Genomic DNA, 16989 nt, shown 5'->3' with positions numbered 1-16989 from the left:
GGGGGCACGGTGGGTGCTATGGCCCGGCCCCCACCCTGCCCTCAGCCCCGGGCGCTTGCACAGGCGGGGCACCGGGCGGGAGAGGAGGCCCCAGGCCAGGTCCCGGGGCCAAGCCGCTGGGGAGGCCCCGGCGCACCGTATACCGAATCCCTCCCGCGGTACGAGCGGCGGGCCGTGGCGGGGAAGGCTGAACCCGTGGCGGCTGCCGCCCCGAGGCCGTGCCGCCCGGTGCGGGGTGGCGGCACCCCCGGCCCCGCTCAGAGCCCGGGGAACGGCGCGCCCTGACCAGCCATCGATACACTCGGCAATCCCGCACCGCGCCTTTTCCCCCACCCCGCGGGTGCCACGTTGGACGTGCTCGGCGCTCGACTGGCTGCCCCTGGTCCCGGCGCCGGGCGGGTGTCCCTTGTCTCCCTCTCCAAGATGGCGGCCGCGGGCGGCGGCGGCGCGGCGGGAAGCGGTGGTGTAGAGTGAGGCGGCCGCGACGCCTCCGCTCTGCGGCTGCGGCTCGATACCGGCGGACCGGCAGCCCTCGTCGCCGCTGGGCGGCCCTGCCGCCGGGACACGTTTGGGCCTGCTGCAGGGGTGGAGCCGCGGGCCGGAGTGAGGCCGGAACCCGCTCGGGTGAGAGGGCGCGCGGGCAGGAGCGGAGCGGCCGAGCGCGCTTCAAACGGTGGCGGCGGGAGGGGCGCGGGCGGCGGCGGGGCCCGGGTCCTGAGGGCGTTGGCGCGCATGCGCGGGGCTGAGGCGCGGGACGGGCCCGGTCCCGGGTCTGCGCAGGGGCCGGTACCGGCGTTTGTCCCCTCCGCTGCCCTCAGAGTTCCTGGCGGGACCCGCCTGCCCGCAGGTCTCTGGGAACGCCGGCGGGAAATGGGGCGAGGGATCCCGGCCCGAGCCGCCGCCCCGCCGCGGTCTGTCGGCAGTGGGGTGTGCAGCCTCCCTTGGGGGACCGAAGTGCAGAGGTCCCCGTGGAGTCCGGGGGGCTGCAGAAGAACAACGCTTCGCCTTGATCCCGCAAGCGTGTGCGTTAAGGAAGGGGAGACGTGAAGAGAGGGCTGAGCCTGTGCGATTCCTTCTGTAAGCAAAGAATTTGCAGCAGGGAAACCTAATGAGGATTTATAGGACAAGACAAGCTAAGGATATGTTCTGTGTTTGCAGGGTTAGAGATCTAGGTTGTAAGCCCCTTTGGGCATTATCTACCAATCTTTATACCTGTCAAACAGCTAAGATTTAAAAAGAGACTAAAAGGTACACATGTAACTATAAACAAATCTTAGTTTCTCTAAGTCATCCATTCATGAATGACTGTCTTCAGCTTTGTTTTGCTGAACAGTATCTAGATTAGGCCCTTGCCTTCTTGAGTACAATGCTTTAGTATCCTGTGTGTTCCCACTGAAGTCCATATGACACCTGGACATCATGAAATGTTGACAAGATCTGGTTCAAGATCGTGAGCCCACAAGTGGCAGGATGCTCTTTTTCATTGCAAAGTGCACAGTTCTAGTGTGTGTACATATGCAGTGCTCACGTGTGTGTGCATAAATTCTGCCTACAAATGGCTGTGCTTGCTACCAACAATGTATAGTGGGCAGAATACTGACTTAAAGCATTTTGTGGCAGATGTTTTCCCAAAACCTGAAGAAATAGCATGTATTCCTACAAATTTAGATGGCAACATCTCCTGTGTACATGCAAGCTTGATTTAGTTGGGACTTTGTTGTTTCACTTAAGTAACCACTATAGGATGAATATGTTGTACATTCTCAGCCTCAGCCAATTATTTATAAAATTGAGGTATGCGCAGGGATGCACAAGCACAAATTCCCTGCTCTCAAGGTATTCAAATGTAACTTCATTGTGGCAAGATTGCTGTGACAGCTAGAAGGAACAAGCTGCATGGCTGAATGCTTACACATATGTGCACATACACACAAACACACAAAATCAGTTAGGTGCAATTGGTTTAATCACTTATGAGCAGCAGGTCGATCTTTTCATGTTAAGCTGGTTGCTGACTGAAGAACAAAAGCTGTTTACTGTGAGAGAACCAGAGTGCAGCTATTCCATAAGGGCACTGTCTTGCTATATGCCAGCAACTGCAGAACAGAATGACTCAGAGGAGGCCTGAAACCTGGCGGCTGACAGGGGTTGGGGTGCTGTGGAAGTCCCAGCAAAAAAGAGTGCTTTCTTCCGTTCCCTCTCCCAGGCTGGCATTCAGAATGGCTGCAGTGGTAGTGTTGGGAAACACATCAAAAGGACGCACACCTTTGCTACAAATGTGCAGTCCTTTAGTTAAAAAGATTTTAAGTCATTCTTTTGTACTACAATGATTCCTGCCTGGTTCTTTCTTTTCCTTCACTTCATCTGAGATTCAAGGGTTTGGAATCTCTTGAAACATCCCATTCTTTGCTACAGTGGCTCCTGACAAAAGTTTGGGTGCAGTCTTGTGTGTCATGAAAATCAAACTCAGCTGTCTTCTCACCCTCTTTCTATTTTTGTAAATACTTCAATGATTTGGAGATTTTACAGTGAAGAGGTGGTCTCTTACATCTTTAAAATAATAGAAGAGCAACCTCCAATTCAATTTTTAAAAAAAAAATCTGTCAAGCCTGAAGGGTGAGCATGAGCCGACCAGAAGGTAGACTCCTTTCCTTTCCCACTGTCTTCCAGAGAATCTTCACTTGATTCGGAGGAAGTTTCCCATTTTACATCGTGATTCTTCTTTATGGGAGGGTTATTTTCATTCTCTGTTTCTCAGACCTTTTCCTGTAGATGGGAACGGGGGAAGGAGCCCAGACGTGGCAACACATTCTCAGGCTCCTGCAGGACCACCATGGCTTATGATGACTCCAAGAACAAAGAAGGTATGACTGCTTCATAATCTCAGAGGGAGTTGCCAAAAAATAAAACAAACAAAAGGGTACCCTCTGCAGCCCTTGCCAGGCCATGCAGTCAGAGTGGGAAAAGAAGCTAGAATGCTGTGGAGCCCTTAAATTTAACCTGGCTGAGTTGCTGGAGGATCCCAAGCCCTTGATTTCCAGATGTAAAGTACTGGGATTAGAAACTGAGAGGAATGGATGATATACTCTGCCATTGCAGCCTTTCTTCTCCTTGCCTGGTCAATGGAACTGGAGACCAGGGATACGGATGTGTTCAGTCATGGTAACATTTCTAGGTCCAGTTGTCTTTAGGAAGAAATATACAAGGGTTAGAAATGAAATCTTGAGTGATTGTGTTCTAGCATTAGAACACTGAGCCCCATCCCTGTGGTCCGAGAGTACGGATTGTTATCTTTCAGCCCCTGCGCTTGTTGGGTTTTGTGCATCACTCTGTGCCAATGTTTGCTGTTATATTATTTTGTGCATAGTCCACATGTCTATCATTCCTTAATGTGGTATTTCATTTCTTCCTTTTTTCCCATTTCACATAAATCTTAGAGTTCCTAGAGAGTGACCGAAGTGTTGATGACGTGGGGCTGGCAACTGGCAGATTACAGCGAGAGAAAAAGCGCTCTTACAAGGATCTGCTGGAAGAGGAAGATGAGATAGCAACTCAGGTCAGGAAGCCCTCAGAGGAGAGGCTAAAGGTGTAAGGATATGTGTAAACCTAGCAGTGGAATGGGATGGATGGGTTTCTTGTTCTTTTTTTGTGTAGAAATGCATGTAGAAGACAGCAAGAGCAGCTAATGATGTCCTGTATTGTTCTGTAACTTTCCTGCGGAAAAGGAGGGGGTCAATCCCAATTACAACTGACCTCAGAAAATAGGGCAGTAAAGTGCTGTTGTAGTCTTGATGTAGAACCTTGCAAGTCATAAGATAGTATGAATAACATTTTACACAAAAAAAAAAAAAAAAGATTTTTAGAATTTATGGTGGTATAAATAGCCAGCAAAGGATGAAGATAATGTTAACTGATGCACTGTTGTCTTCCTGATTCTGCAGACAGCCTGAAATGATAGCTCTTGAGAGGTATGAACTTGCCCTATTCACCTCTTTGGGGCCTTAACTCTGAAATCACATAGCAACAACTTAAGTTTCTTCAAAACTTTCTTCCCTGAGCTAAAATTTCTGCTGTTAGCTCAAAGGTGACTATCTTGTGATTGTTTTATTTTTTTTTAATCTGGAAAATAAGTTCTAGTTTAAAATTAGAATCTTCTACCATGCAGATGGAATTCTATAGAGGAGCTTCATTTTCAGACCACAGATTGGTCAAGAGACAAGTAATAATTGAGTGACATGACATATTAAGGCCAATTTTTTGGCCCATCATTTTGTCACCTCTCTGTACCTCCTTTTACTTCTTTTATCTTCTTCAGCATATTAAACATGAAGTGCTCACATTCATTTTCAAGGCTTGACAGTCTATGCATGCTTAGTTATTTCTTAGCTTTGTTAAGAGGTAGATGTCTGTCTTTTATCAACTCATCAGCTGATCTCCAAGTGCTGGCTTTCATTGCCCATTTCTTAACACTTTTAAATGGCTTTTTCAAGTTTTGTTGTGTATTGCTCCTCTCACTTGGGGGGAGCTCCCTATAGAGATCTGTCTTTCAGTTTCCTTGTAGCCCTGTTGTGCTTCAATGCTTACAGAAAGCTTGATGCCAGTTAGGTGGCTGATGTGCTGAAACCAATCCTGACTAATACCGTTTTTTGTATTCTCCCACCTATCTGAACCATGCTTTTTGCCTCTTACCATAAACCTACACTGTGGGCTCTTGGGGACAGAGTATGTTTCCATTGCTTCTTTTAGCAACTAGACTAATGATCCTGGTTCATACCTAGGGTTCCTTGATGTTACAGTAGTACAAATTATTATCTATGGCAGTAGTCCATGTGAATTTCGTATTATTTCCCTCTTGTTTGTCAGCAACTTTTTTCTTCTTATTCTAGGACAGTGAGCTTTTTCCGGGGACAGAACCTCACAAAAAGAAGAGAAAGCACTCCTCCGATGAGTTCTGCTACAGAGGTAAGATAGTAGTCAGGCAGCAGGGGCTAACAGATCATGACTTCGAGGAAAGGATGCTGTTAAACCAATGTTACCAAGCTTTGTGGTTAGCACTTTATGGGGTATATCAACCTATCTTAGGACAAGTAATCAGAAACCTGATGCTGATCAGCACCAGACACCAAAAGATCAGGGAATGATATTTTCAGAGTCTAGCTTAAGTTGCCGTTGTTGGGCGTAGACATCTTCCACCCTCCCCTTTATTGACAAGTTGTAGTTTTCTAACCTATGCCTTCCCTTTTGGGATTTGCATTTCTTTTTTTCCCTGTTGTAATTTTACTTATAGATAGTATTACTTTCTCTGAATTTATAAAAACAGAATGCATCAGGGTGAAAAATAAATGCTTTTGGGTTCAGTTTAAATGCAGAAACATTATTCTTACAATTAATAAGCTGGCCAGAAAATGACATTTCTGTTCATAAAAGCTTAACAGGTTTAAGATTTATTTTTGGCTCAATTAAAAGAGAAAGCCAAGCTTAAATGTCATCAAAATCTGTTTTCAGAATGAAAAAGCTTGTATTTTCAATTCATTGGTCTCACCTTAGCTAGAATGGCATGAAAACCTTGCACTTGAGATGTAATTTCAGGCTCAATAAGATACATTTTCATCAAAATATGTTATTTCACAATGGAATACAGAGTTTGACAAAACTTCCAAGAACTTTCCTACTCTGTCTTGCTGCCTTAAATTATTTGACCGACTCAGGTGTTACAGCTCCTGAATTGTATCAGTAAGGTCATGCTGAGCTGCCTACAAACTTCAGAGATCTTCTGTTTAAGCCAGGATGTAAATCTATTAGCTGTAATCATAAGCCTTGCAGAATTCCCATTTCACTTCTTTGGGCTAGTGTAATGCTGTCTTTAAGGGAATCCTCTTGATGTACATTTCTCTTGGTCTGCTTCAGGTGTTTCGCCTTTGGATCTACCATCAAAGAAGAAGAAAAAAGCAGTTTCTAGCCCATCCTCAGCTGATACAACCATGGATTTACTCAAGGCTATCACCTCACCTTTGGCCACAAGCTCAAAGTCTTCAAAGAAGACCTCTGAAAAATCATCTTACTCTTCCTCTGGCCATTCCGAAAGCAAAAAGGAGCACCACAAGAAGAAGCTGAGTGGGAGCAGTGGGGAGCACTCTGTGGACGATGGCAGCTTCCACAAATCTAAAAAAATGAAGCCTCTCTATGTGAACACAGAGACACTTACTCTTCGTGAACCTGATGGCTTGAAGATGAAGCTCATCCTTTCACCGAAAGAGAAGAGCAGTGCAGCAGATGATGATTCTTTCTCCTATTCTTCAGCACCAGCAGCTGCAAAGAAATCTTCGAAGAAATCGGCTCGAGATGAGCAAGGCTCATTCCTTTTGGGTCATGAGCTGCAGAGCTTCCTAAAGTCATCCCGGAAGAAGCACAAACCACCTCCGGACTCACATCCACCTTCTGAGAGTTTTGGTGCTGACACCTCCCTTTATTCAGAGGGCCATGGGAGCGAGTATGAGATTTCAGGTATGGAGGCACAACCAGAATCTGGTTCCTCTTCTGGTGGAGAGTTGGAGGCTGGAGAGCTAGTAATAGATGACTCCTACCGAGAAATCAAGAAGAAAAAGAAGTCAAAAAAAAGTAAGAAAAAAAAAGACAAGGAGAAACACAGAGAGAAGAAGCACTCTAAGTCTAAAAAGAGTTCTGGGCATGCCTCTGTGGCAGTAACAGAAGTAACAGTGTCACCACCACCTCCTCCCAGTACCGCCTATGTTCTTTCTCCACCTCCTCCTGCTGTTTTTCACTCAGATGGTCAAGGTGAGAAGAGGAGGAAAAAGGAAGACAAGGATAAGGACAAAGCTGAGAAATGGGAAAAGGAAAGAGAAAAGGAAAAAGAAAGAGAAAAGGAAAAAGAAAGAGAAAAGGAAAAAGAAAGAGAAAAAGAAAGAGAAAGAGAAAAGGAAAAAGAAAGAGAAAAGGAAAAAGAAAGAGAAAAGGAAAAAGAAAAGGAAAAGGAAAAAGAAAGAGAAAGAGAAAAAGAAAAAGAAAGAGAAAGAGAAAAGGAAAGAGAAAGAGAAAAAGTAAGGAAAAATTGGAGGGAAGATAGAAGTTGGGTGATGGTTAATGGTGAATTAGGCACTCCAATACAAAGGCATGTTAAATTGAAACAGAAGGATAACTAATACCAGTATCGGTGGTTTCACTGAAGCATGTTTGGAAAAATGTGTCAGCGACTGTGATTTTTGTTTGTAGTAAAAGGAATATATATCATTCTGGTTTTGTGGCACAGGCAATCTTTAGCCAGTAGAGGTTCTTTGAAAAGGTTATACTTAATTTGCTTGGTACAGGTTATGTACCAAGCATAACTGCATGATTTTTTAAGGTAACTGGTTCTACCTATTGCCAGACAGACTTTTGGACTAGTGATCTAGTCCGTCATCACAGTTCCTGTAAAAAGGAATCGAGCTGTAACCTGAAAAGTGAAGATATTTACCCATTTACTCCTGTATTCAATTCTAATTCTTATAGACTACATCATTTCCAGTTTTGTCCTGTACCCATAAATTCAGTTTTCCATGGTTAGTGTATAAAAATATGAGTAGGAGAAATGGTAGCTAGCATATGAATGAGTTTACAGGTGATATAACTGCATAAGTGTATAAATGGGGAAAAGCAATTTCTACATGTTCAGAGAGACAAGAGTTGCTTTGAGTCAGGAAATGGGCAGGCGTAGCCCAAATTTGTTCAGCCATTATTCTGTTCTATTTGGTAAGTTTTCTCTGATCATAGCTTGGCAACTGCTTATGCCTCTGCTGCCCATGTACTTATAGTGTCTATTTTCCTGCCAGTTTGAAGTTTTGTAAGGATGCAAGGAATGCAAGGAATGGAACAAAACATTATGATGAGGACTGAATTGTTTTGACAGATCTGTGATAGGTACTGTGAATAGTATGACATCTATTTTTATTATTATTATTTTAAGTTTTAAAACTGAGATATATTAACAGAGTTCTATGTTGATCCTGGATTTAGAATAGCAGGTGGTTATAACTTATGAATGAAATGCATTGATAGAGTTGTTGCAAGATAAGCTTTGTACTAATACTGGTTCTGGCTGGTTCCTGTGCTTTCATAAACACTAAATTCAGCCTGAACATGTAAAACACTGCTTTTTTACATTCCTGATCTAAGCACCTCATCTTTCTTTAAGTCTTCAATAAATGGCAAATTCTTACTAAATTTGAGTAGGTTTCATTATAATTAAAAATCTTTGTTTCCTTTTCTTCTTCTGACTAGCCAAAGAAGAAAAACATGTCTGCCTATCAAGTGTTCTGTAAGGAATATCGTACAACTATTGTGTCTGAGCACCCTGGAATAGGTGAGAGAATACTCTAACCTTCTCTTGATTATACACCAGCTGGATTAATTAGCAGAACATACCGTCTCTGTTTCATACCAATCTCTTAATTTTGATAGAATGCAAAGAATCTGCCAATTTTCTTTGAATAAGAGGAGGCAAAGGGGACAAGAGTTGATTTCATTTTTTGATTACATTGCCTTTTAACCAAGCTGTGAATTTGGATAAAGAAATTGCTAGCTCTTTCTTTCTCTAAAGAGTTATCTTCATTGTGCCACTTTCCTGTATATTCATGTGTGACCCTATATTCCTGGTAACAGATTTTTTTATTTTAAACAGTAATGGGAATGCACACTGGCAGTCATTTTCAGGACAGTTCCATTTGTGGAATGGGTTGCTTCCTAAAGGTGTATGCATGGACCAGTAAATTTCCTATGTTCTCTCCATGATTTTATGATTGTTTTTGTTTTAAACATTTTTCTTCTTTCCTTCTGCCAGATTTTGGAGAGCTAAGTAAAAAACTGGCAGAAGTGTGGAAGCAGCTACCTGAGAAGGATAAACTGGTGAGTGCATGCGAGATGTTTTTGTAAAATGATTTCTGTAAACTAGGTGCTTAGGTCAGAACATGCTGGCAGCATTGCCACCATACCTTGAAAAATGCTACTTATGTCCCCAAAGTAAGGAAAGATGGAAAGTATGGAGACCTTGCCCTTGCGATTGTAAAAGCATCCATTTACTTCTCATGGTATTACTTCACCAGTCAGCTACATAACATCATTCTGCCTCCAGGTCCTGGCACCAGGTAACAGAATTACCTAATATTGTGAATCTCTCTTTTTATACCATGGTAACTGCAGATCTGGAAACAGAAAGCTCAGTATCTCCAACACAAGCAGAATAAAGCAGAGGCCACCACTGTGAAGAGAAAGGCATCATCTTCAGATGGTGCACCAAAAATAAAGGGTAATTGTTGCACTTTATTTGCTCTAGTCTTCTTTCTTGGACATGGAAAATAGTGTTGCCTGTGGAATAAGGAATAAAGGTCCTTTCCTGCTTCACACCCCTACGTGCTTTCTCACAAGTCTTGACATTTAACTCATATTACTCAAAAACAGTCTTTCTGTGAAAGTAAGAATGACATCAGCAGTTTTTAAAAAATATTTCCTTGTCTAATTTGTAGAATGGTATTGTTTTTAGCAGTTTAGGGATTGAAATGTAAACCAAGAGGAGGCAGCAGGGAAATTCTAGTGAGATTAGAATTGCTGCAAGAGGAAAAAGGGTTGTTCTTGGCTTGGTATCTCTGGTTACCCAATATCCCAAACCAAATCTCCCAAATTGCATTCAGTCGAGTTAGATGCTTTGCACACTTAAGAAAGTTTTCACTCCAAAGATCACACAGGACCAGGCCCACAGAACTGTTTAAGCATCTCTTGCCTTTGAGATTTGAACTTTACTAAGTAAATAGACTTGGAAGTAAAAGAATTAAAGAGGAGAATGTGGAATTTTAATTTGTGTGTTTCCAGCTTCTCCAACAGGAGTCATTTCCCCTCATAAGAAGTCCCCCACCAGCACTATGGTGGTATCTTCCTCACCAGCCAAAGTCCCTGAGACAGATCCTATTGATGTAGCTGCACACTTACAGTTGCTGGGTGAATCTCTGAGCCTCATTGGACACAGACTGCAGGAAACAGAGGTGAGTCCAGCAATGTCATGGTGATGTCATGTAATCTACGCACAGGATTAGGGGACATTGTCATTTTACTTTACTTAAAAGTTTAGTCAGTGCTTTCCTGTTCAGAAGAGAAATTAGAGATGTTGTGTTGTGTTTCTTAGATGCATTGCTCTCTCATTTCAGTAAACTAAGAAGCCTTGTTTCTCAGTAAACAGTAGGCATCAGACAGGTCCTTTGCAGCTCTAGGTCCATGAAGGCAATTCTTAGCTCAATGAACTCTTCAGTCTTTTCTTACTATATGTTCACCTTGGATCTGGTGCTTCCTTGCTATCTCTGCCAATCTCTGGTCCAGTTTCTGTTGCTGTCTCAAGCCTTCTTAGAGCACGATCAGAGAAGGCCTTTACCAAGATGTTTTTGCATGTCCTGTTGTTTCCTGGCAGTATCATATTGTCAGTGCTCTGGATAGGGGCTACTACTGTTTCAACTTGCCTGGTAAGTTCTAACACCAAGCTGTGTGGTGCAGTCGACACGCTGGAGGGAAGGGATGCCATCCAGAGGGATCTTGACAGGCTTCAGAGGTGGGCCTGTGCGAACCGCATGAAGTTCAGCAAGGCCAAGTGCAAGGTCCTGCACGTGGGTCAGGACAATCCCAAGCACGGCTACAGGCCAGGCAGAGAATGGACTGAGAGCAGCCCTGAGGAGAAGGACTTGGGGGTGTTGATTGATGTAAAAGCTCAACATGAGCCAGCAGTGTGCGCTTGCAGCCCAGAAAGCCAGCTGTATCCTGGCCTGCATCAAAAACAGTGTGGCCAGCAGGTCAAGGGAGGTGATTCTGCCCCTCTCCTCTCATGAGACCCCACCTGGAGTACTGCATCCAGCTCTGGGGGCCCCAGTACAAGAAAGACATGGAGCTGTTGGAGTGAGTCCAGAGGAGGGCCACAATCAAGCTGATCGGAGGGCTGGAGCACCTGTCCTGTGAGGACAGGCTGAGAGAGTTGGGCTTGTTCAGCCTGGAGAAGAGAAGGCTCTGGGGAGACCTAATTGCGGCCTTCCAGTACCTGAAGGGGCCTACAGGAAAGCTGGAGAGGGACTGTTTATCAGGGAGTGTAGTGATAGGACAAGGGGTAATGGTTTTTAAGTTTTTAAACTAAAAGTGGGTAGATTTACATGAGATATTAGGAAGAAATTCTTTAGTGTGAGGTTGGTGAGGCACTGGAAGAGGTTGCCCAGAGAAGTTGTGGCAGTCACATCCCTGGAAGTGTTCAAGGCCAGGATGGATGGGGCTTTGGGCAACCTGGTCTAGTGGAGGGTGTCCCTGCCCATGGCAGGGGGGTTGGAACCAGGTGATCTTTGATGTCCCTTCCAACCCAAACTATTCTGCGTTTCTGTGCTAATGTACAAGATGTCATGTTTTAATGGTTTCCTACTTTTAGATGATAGTGAATGAGGGTGCGTGTGCATACACACAGATGCACACACACATACACACTACATATTTACTTTCAGAACTCAGCCCAGCCTGTAAGGAGAACACATATTTGGCTCAAATAATATTGTATTTTATGGCTAATGTGATCATCTTATCCCAGTACGCTTGCACAAATAAATAAATGTGCTTGCATTTTGTTTCTGGTATGTCCGATTAAGGTCATTCTTCAGAGGAACAATTGCAGTAAAATCTCCCCCTTTGCAGAAAGGAACACACAAAAAAAATCCCTTTCCTGAAAATATTTCAATAACTAAAACATTTTTTACAGACATAGCATTTCTTTAGACTTCAATAATAAAACAACTGTTGTCTTTAGGACTCATGTAGTTAACAAAATAGATGGTACAAAATAGTAAAGAAATTACAAAAATTGTGGAAGCAAGTGTTTTATGCAGCTGACAACTTTCTGACTTTTTCTGATGTTCCCTACTTTTTTCTTACATCAGTATGTTGCCTACTGAATTCTTGAATTTTTTGAGCCTGCAGTCTCTCTGTGAAGCGCATGGCATAGTTTTGTTACTGTGTAAATAATGGAAGTGGACTAGAGGAGCTCAAGAGTGAAGATACTGTATCTGCATGAGAATTAATACAGTTGTGAAAGAACCATAATTTCTACTAGTCATCCCTATCCATTTTTTTCTTTCAATATTTCCAGGGAATGGTGGCTGTTTCAGGAAGTTTGTCGGTACTTCTAGATTCAATCATCTGTGCTTTGGGCCCATTAGCATGTCTGACCACGCAACTGCCAGAGTTGAATGGCTGCCCTAAGCACGTTTTGGTGAGTTCCTTGTGGTCATTTCCACCGTTAATTTCAGTGGGGTCGAGATGGAGTTTTTAGATTAGTCAGTCTTACGATGTGATTATAATTCCAGTGCAATAAGAAAATTGTCTTGGTCATACACTTTTGTAGAGGAATATTTCTTGAAGTTCTTTAAGATGTTACTGTTTCATGGTATTGTGCAACTTCTTTTCTCCCAGTGGCAGCTGACCTCATATTTGTATCGATTGCAGTGTGTGTAGGTCCTGTTTTAGTGGCTGAATCAATCCATCTGAATCAAATAAAAGCACCTTTACACATATCAGTATTTTTGATGGATCTAATTTTCCATAAAAATAAAAAGCACCTTCTAGCTGCTCTGCATCACACAATCTGTTTTTCCTTTAGTAGCATAAAAAATAACTTGTGATCTCAGAATTCCCAATGTGATTGAGAAGGGCCTTTTACGTGTGGCTGTAACCTTCTCCAAGGAAAGAAAAATAGTCTCTGTTTTAAGGAACAGCATAACTACAGGCTTTTTTCCACTTGTAAGCTACACTTGCTATTGAGCTCTGATTTAGCAACAGCTTCTAGTATCTGTGTAGCATGATGTGGACATACATTAAGATGGCAGCAGCATAAAAGGAATTGGGAGTCATACCTCCAGTGGGAGACATGAGAAGCAGAGAAGGAGCAGACATGAAAAATGAATATATATTCTGCAAAATTTAAGAGATTAAAAACAAATCTGGCAGACGGATCAACAAAAATGGGATATGAATTGGCATGTTATAATAGGGCAGCCCAAACATTGATTCATTCTGAGAAAGGACTATTAACAACAACAACAAAGTTGACAGCTTAGGCTCTGAGCTCCCACAAACTGGCTGTCTACACAAAAGCTGAGTCAGCAGGGTGTTCCCATCCTAAGCCGTGGAAAAACATCCTATACTTTTTTTCCTTCTTGCTTGCCAAGTGCATTCAGAGTAATGACACCGCATGACTAAATGGTGCGTATATTGGAAACTTGATCAGCTTATTGTTATAAGGAGCAATGGAGCTTTAGGTGGATTGAGGCACTTACCCTTCACTTCTGAAAAATGGTATTCAGACTTGATAATAAATTATTCTGATTTTTACCATTATGTACATAACGACAGTGGTGTTTTAAGACATGGATAAAATTGTCCGTGGTCATGTGGCATGTAGAATGCAATTTATCTTTTCAGTCAGTAGGTGGCATTGTTAAATGTTAGAATCACAGCTGGTGCAGATCCAGCTCCTCTGTTTTTAGCAATTAAAATGTGGTTTTCTTAAGGCATTCTTCAGCCATCCAGCCACAGGCTTGATCTTACTGAAATACTGCATTTGAAGAACATACAGATAATATACTGCTCCGTCTTGTTTTCCAATGTTCACAAGAAGGACTTCTACTCTCAGAATTCTGTTATGATTCACAAGGAAAACTGGAGGGCACTTCTTTTTACCATCTGACACCCTATTAGTGGGTTTGCTTGAGGGTTTTTCTCTTTACTTTTAAACTACAGAATTTCATAAAGGACTTGTGAGCGTAAAGTAATTTTTTTTTATATGCTACAACTTTGATCACTTTGCTCAAGTCCTTCATCACTAGTCTTTCCTGTGGTTGATGTGATATGAGCAATGTGGCTTGTTGTTTCAAATGCAGAGATATGGGTTTCATAAGGAGGAGGTCACTTGAGGAAAGCCTCAAGAATTGTCGTTGTTTCCAGGTGCTTACAGATACTAAGGCTACCTTTATGTTTGGTTAACTTACATTTCCAAAAATAGGAAAATAAGCCTAGCAGTGGTGGTGATGACTAGGCAGATTTGGTTGTCTCATCATATGGTAACTTGTAAGACAAGTGAACATGCTTAGAACCCTCGTCTGTCATTTTTTAAGGATTTTGAGTCATTACCTGACACTAAAAAATATTGAATTTCTTTTCCCAGTCAAACACACTAGACAACATCGCCTACATCATGCCTGGACTTTGATGGGAAAGGATTGTGGGATGTACTCGACCTCTGCATAACTGACTTGTGTACATATGCACTACGCCGGCACTCCCAAAGGGCTCCGTGTGTAGGGTTTTAAAGTTTTATATCTGTATAGTATATACATAGGATTGTAACTATTTGACTTCTATTTTATGAAAAGTTGTGCAGTTAAGCTGAGAAAAAAACCCCTTTTGTGTTGGTGGGTGTAATGTCCTCCAATCCGAAAGTATTTTGTGTGAAGAATTCAGAAAGCTTTTGAGATACTCGCCTTAAATTCACATCCTTTACTGGGGGAAGCAGCCAGAGAATGGATTTCTCGATATAAAGAAAAAAAAAAACGCCATGAAGAGGGGTCATGGAAACAGGTGGCCCTGAGAAGTTGTTGACTCTCCATCCTTGATGACATTCAAAAACGGAATGAGCAGCCTGCTCTAGTTGGACTTTCTTTAAGAAGGGGGATGGACCAGATGACCTCCTGATATCCCTTCCAGCCTAAAGTATTCTGATACTCTGTGGGCAGGTAGAGGTGATAATGTATTTTGGACCAAGGAAATGAACTGAGCTCTTCATCAGCCCTATTTCTAACTGTTTTTCAGTTTAAGATCTACTGCTTGAGGGGAAAGCCAGATAGCTGATCAAAGATACAGAGGTCTTTGCCTCTTGGTCACTTTCCAGCCCACCCTCTTCAGTCAGTAATAACTGAAAGTTGTCGGCATCATCTGGCTGGTCTGGTAGCTGGCATGTGAAGTCAAGAGGAAGATGACAACGAATTTTCTTGTGGACTTGCACCCAAATTGTCATTAGCATGATATATCAACCAACTGCATTGGCTTGAGAGAATGACCCTCCTGCTGATTCTTCCAGGGCATGGTCAGCCTACGTTGATGGAGAGGAGCGCGGATGCAGATGGGAAAAACTTGGATTGCTTCTGCCCATCTTGCATCTGTTTTGTGAACAGACAACTCTGGTTTCTGAGATCGCTGATCCCCCATCCCTTTCACCAGCAGTATTGAAAGAGCCACGGTGCTGCTGTGAGGCAGTGACTAATGACCCCTTGGAAGCAGTTACGGCTGAGTAAGACACACGTGGGTTGATCGGACCGATTCCCCTACCTTCTAGCCACATACTTGGTGTTTGGTTTTCTGCTCCTCTAAAGAAGAGCCGCAGGAGAGCACTTGATTCTCATATAGGCTTTTGTGTGTCTGTGTGTATGTGTATGTGGTGTTCATGTCATATGTATTTAACGTTTACATATATCTGTAACAGATTTTAATTTATCCTGTATATTTCTCTGTTTGTGTATGTGTGTGTATATATATACATAATTTAAAAGCAAAAATCCCTCCCTCCACCAACAGTGTGTGGAAAAGACGAATCAAGTTTGCCTCACCCCACTTCCTGCAGGAATCACCTATATGTGTAGCAGTAGTAAGCATTGGCATTGTACGGGGAAACACGAGGAGGATTTTAAGTGTTTGTAGAAACAGGCAATCTTGTGAGGGTAGGTAGAACAACTGAAATATAATTTGACTCTGCCTTTCCAGCCTTATAACATAAAAGTTTTAAAATGACAGAAGTGCACTTTTTTTACTTCCAGTCTGAAATCCAGCTTCTGTTTTTCAGGGCAGTTGAAAGTGAGCTGTCCCTCATTGTGGCTGAGCCCCAAGTCATATTTAAATTAAATCCTCAGGAGGGTTTTTCTCCCCATTCCTCTTTACCATGTATTCCCTAGCTGTGCCTGTACAAGGCAGTCTGTCTCTTACGGAGCTTTTCTCAGTGCAGCGTTAGGTTTTCTCACTTAGTAGAGGAGGCAGAAGGTTTTCAGACCACCGTACCAGTTCTCAACGCAAGCCTCAGACCGGAGCATACATGTTTTAACAATATATGACTAATCCCAGTGAGCCTGGAACTGGGAAGGGCCCAGGAGGGAGGCACCTCGATCCCACTTCGGATCCCAGCCCTTACTGGGTTGTTGAGAGCGGTACAAAATGACCAGCTCTTTCCCTTTACAGTCGAGAGCACCGTGGTGAAGGGGCAGATCTGCTCTCTGAGGAACAGAAGGGGATCAGCTTCAGCTTTGTTGTCTGTACAACGGAAAACTCTTGAAGAGTTTGAAAAACACAACCCTGGTGTATTGTATTTTTATTTAAAATTTGTACACTTTGTATAATCTGTATCTTGTGGTATTTGGTACTAGAGGGAAAACTTTGGCAAGACTTAGCAGTTTTTTATATTTTTGTTATTTCCTTGCTGTTTGATCCAGATCATTACAATTATACAAAGAAACTTTTTTTGTACTGTACTTACAATATAATTTTTTTTTTTTTTTTTAACATCTGGAGTAGTGTCATTCATTTCCGGCATGCACTGTGTTTTCTGCAGCTGCTGTTCCTACTAGTAGTTAGCGTTTCTCAGCAGAACACGTCCCAGCTCTCGACTCGTGGCACTCGCTACGTTGGCCGGCACAGGTCACCCCCAGCACCGCTCAAAGGCTCCTGACCGTCCGGGGACCTTTGCGAAGGGACACCTAACATCGAGCGCTGCAGGTGCGATCGGGGCGTTTCTCTTCTCTGCCGCCTCACTTGAAGGTCGCGGCGTTAACGCATGAGAGCAGCACGCGGGGCTCGAGGCGAGCGCGTCACACGGAGCGTCAAGGCGTGGCGGCGTCAGATCCTGATTTGAGCTGGTTACGGACGCGTCCCCGTGTCCAGGGCCCG

General features: G+C 43.2%; 1 protein-coding gene across 4 annotated transcripts; it reads left to right on the top strand.

The window, feature by feature from the left end:
* Positions 1–360: 360 nt before the first annotated feature.
* HMGXB4 (HMG-box containing 4) lies at positions 361–16605 on the top strand. 4 transcript variants are annotated; one of them, XM_075753731.1, is made up of 11 exons: positions 398–624; positions 2759–2864; positions 3438–3556; positions 4887–4962; positions 5908–7058; positions 8275–8356; positions 8834–8898; positions 9193–9298; positions 9859–10028; positions 12152–12274; positions 14225–14418. In XM_075753731.1, the coding sequence occupies exons 2-11, from the start codon at positions 2834–2836 to the stop codon at positions 14267–14269; spliced, it is 1968 nt and encodes a 655-aa protein (XP_075609846.1). In that variant the 5' UTR covers positions 398–624; positions 2759–2833; the 3' UTR covers positions 14270–14418. The 4 variants fall into 4 exon arrangements, with proteins under 4 accessions (XP_075609856.1, XP_075609864.1, XP_075609846.1 ...); XM_075753741.1 differs by lacking the exon at positions 2759–2864 and having other exon boundaries at positions 361–624; positions 14225–16605; XM_075753749.1 differs by lacking the exon at positions 2759–2864 and having other exon boundaries at positions 382–624; positions 3438–3588; positions 14225–16605.
* The last annotated feature ends 384 nt before the right edge of the window (positions 16606–16989 follow it).

Source organism: Balearica regulorum, chromosome 1 (assembly GCF_011004875.1).
Source record: "Balearica regulorum gibbericeps isolate bBalReg1 chromosome 1, bBalReg1.pri, whole genome shotgun sequence".
NCBI lineage: Eukaryota > Metazoa > Chordata > Aves > Gruiformes > Gruidae > Balearica > Balearica regulorum.
The sequence above is the reverse complement of the archived record's forward strand: the minus strand, read 5'-3'. Positions and strand labels throughout refer to the sequence as shown.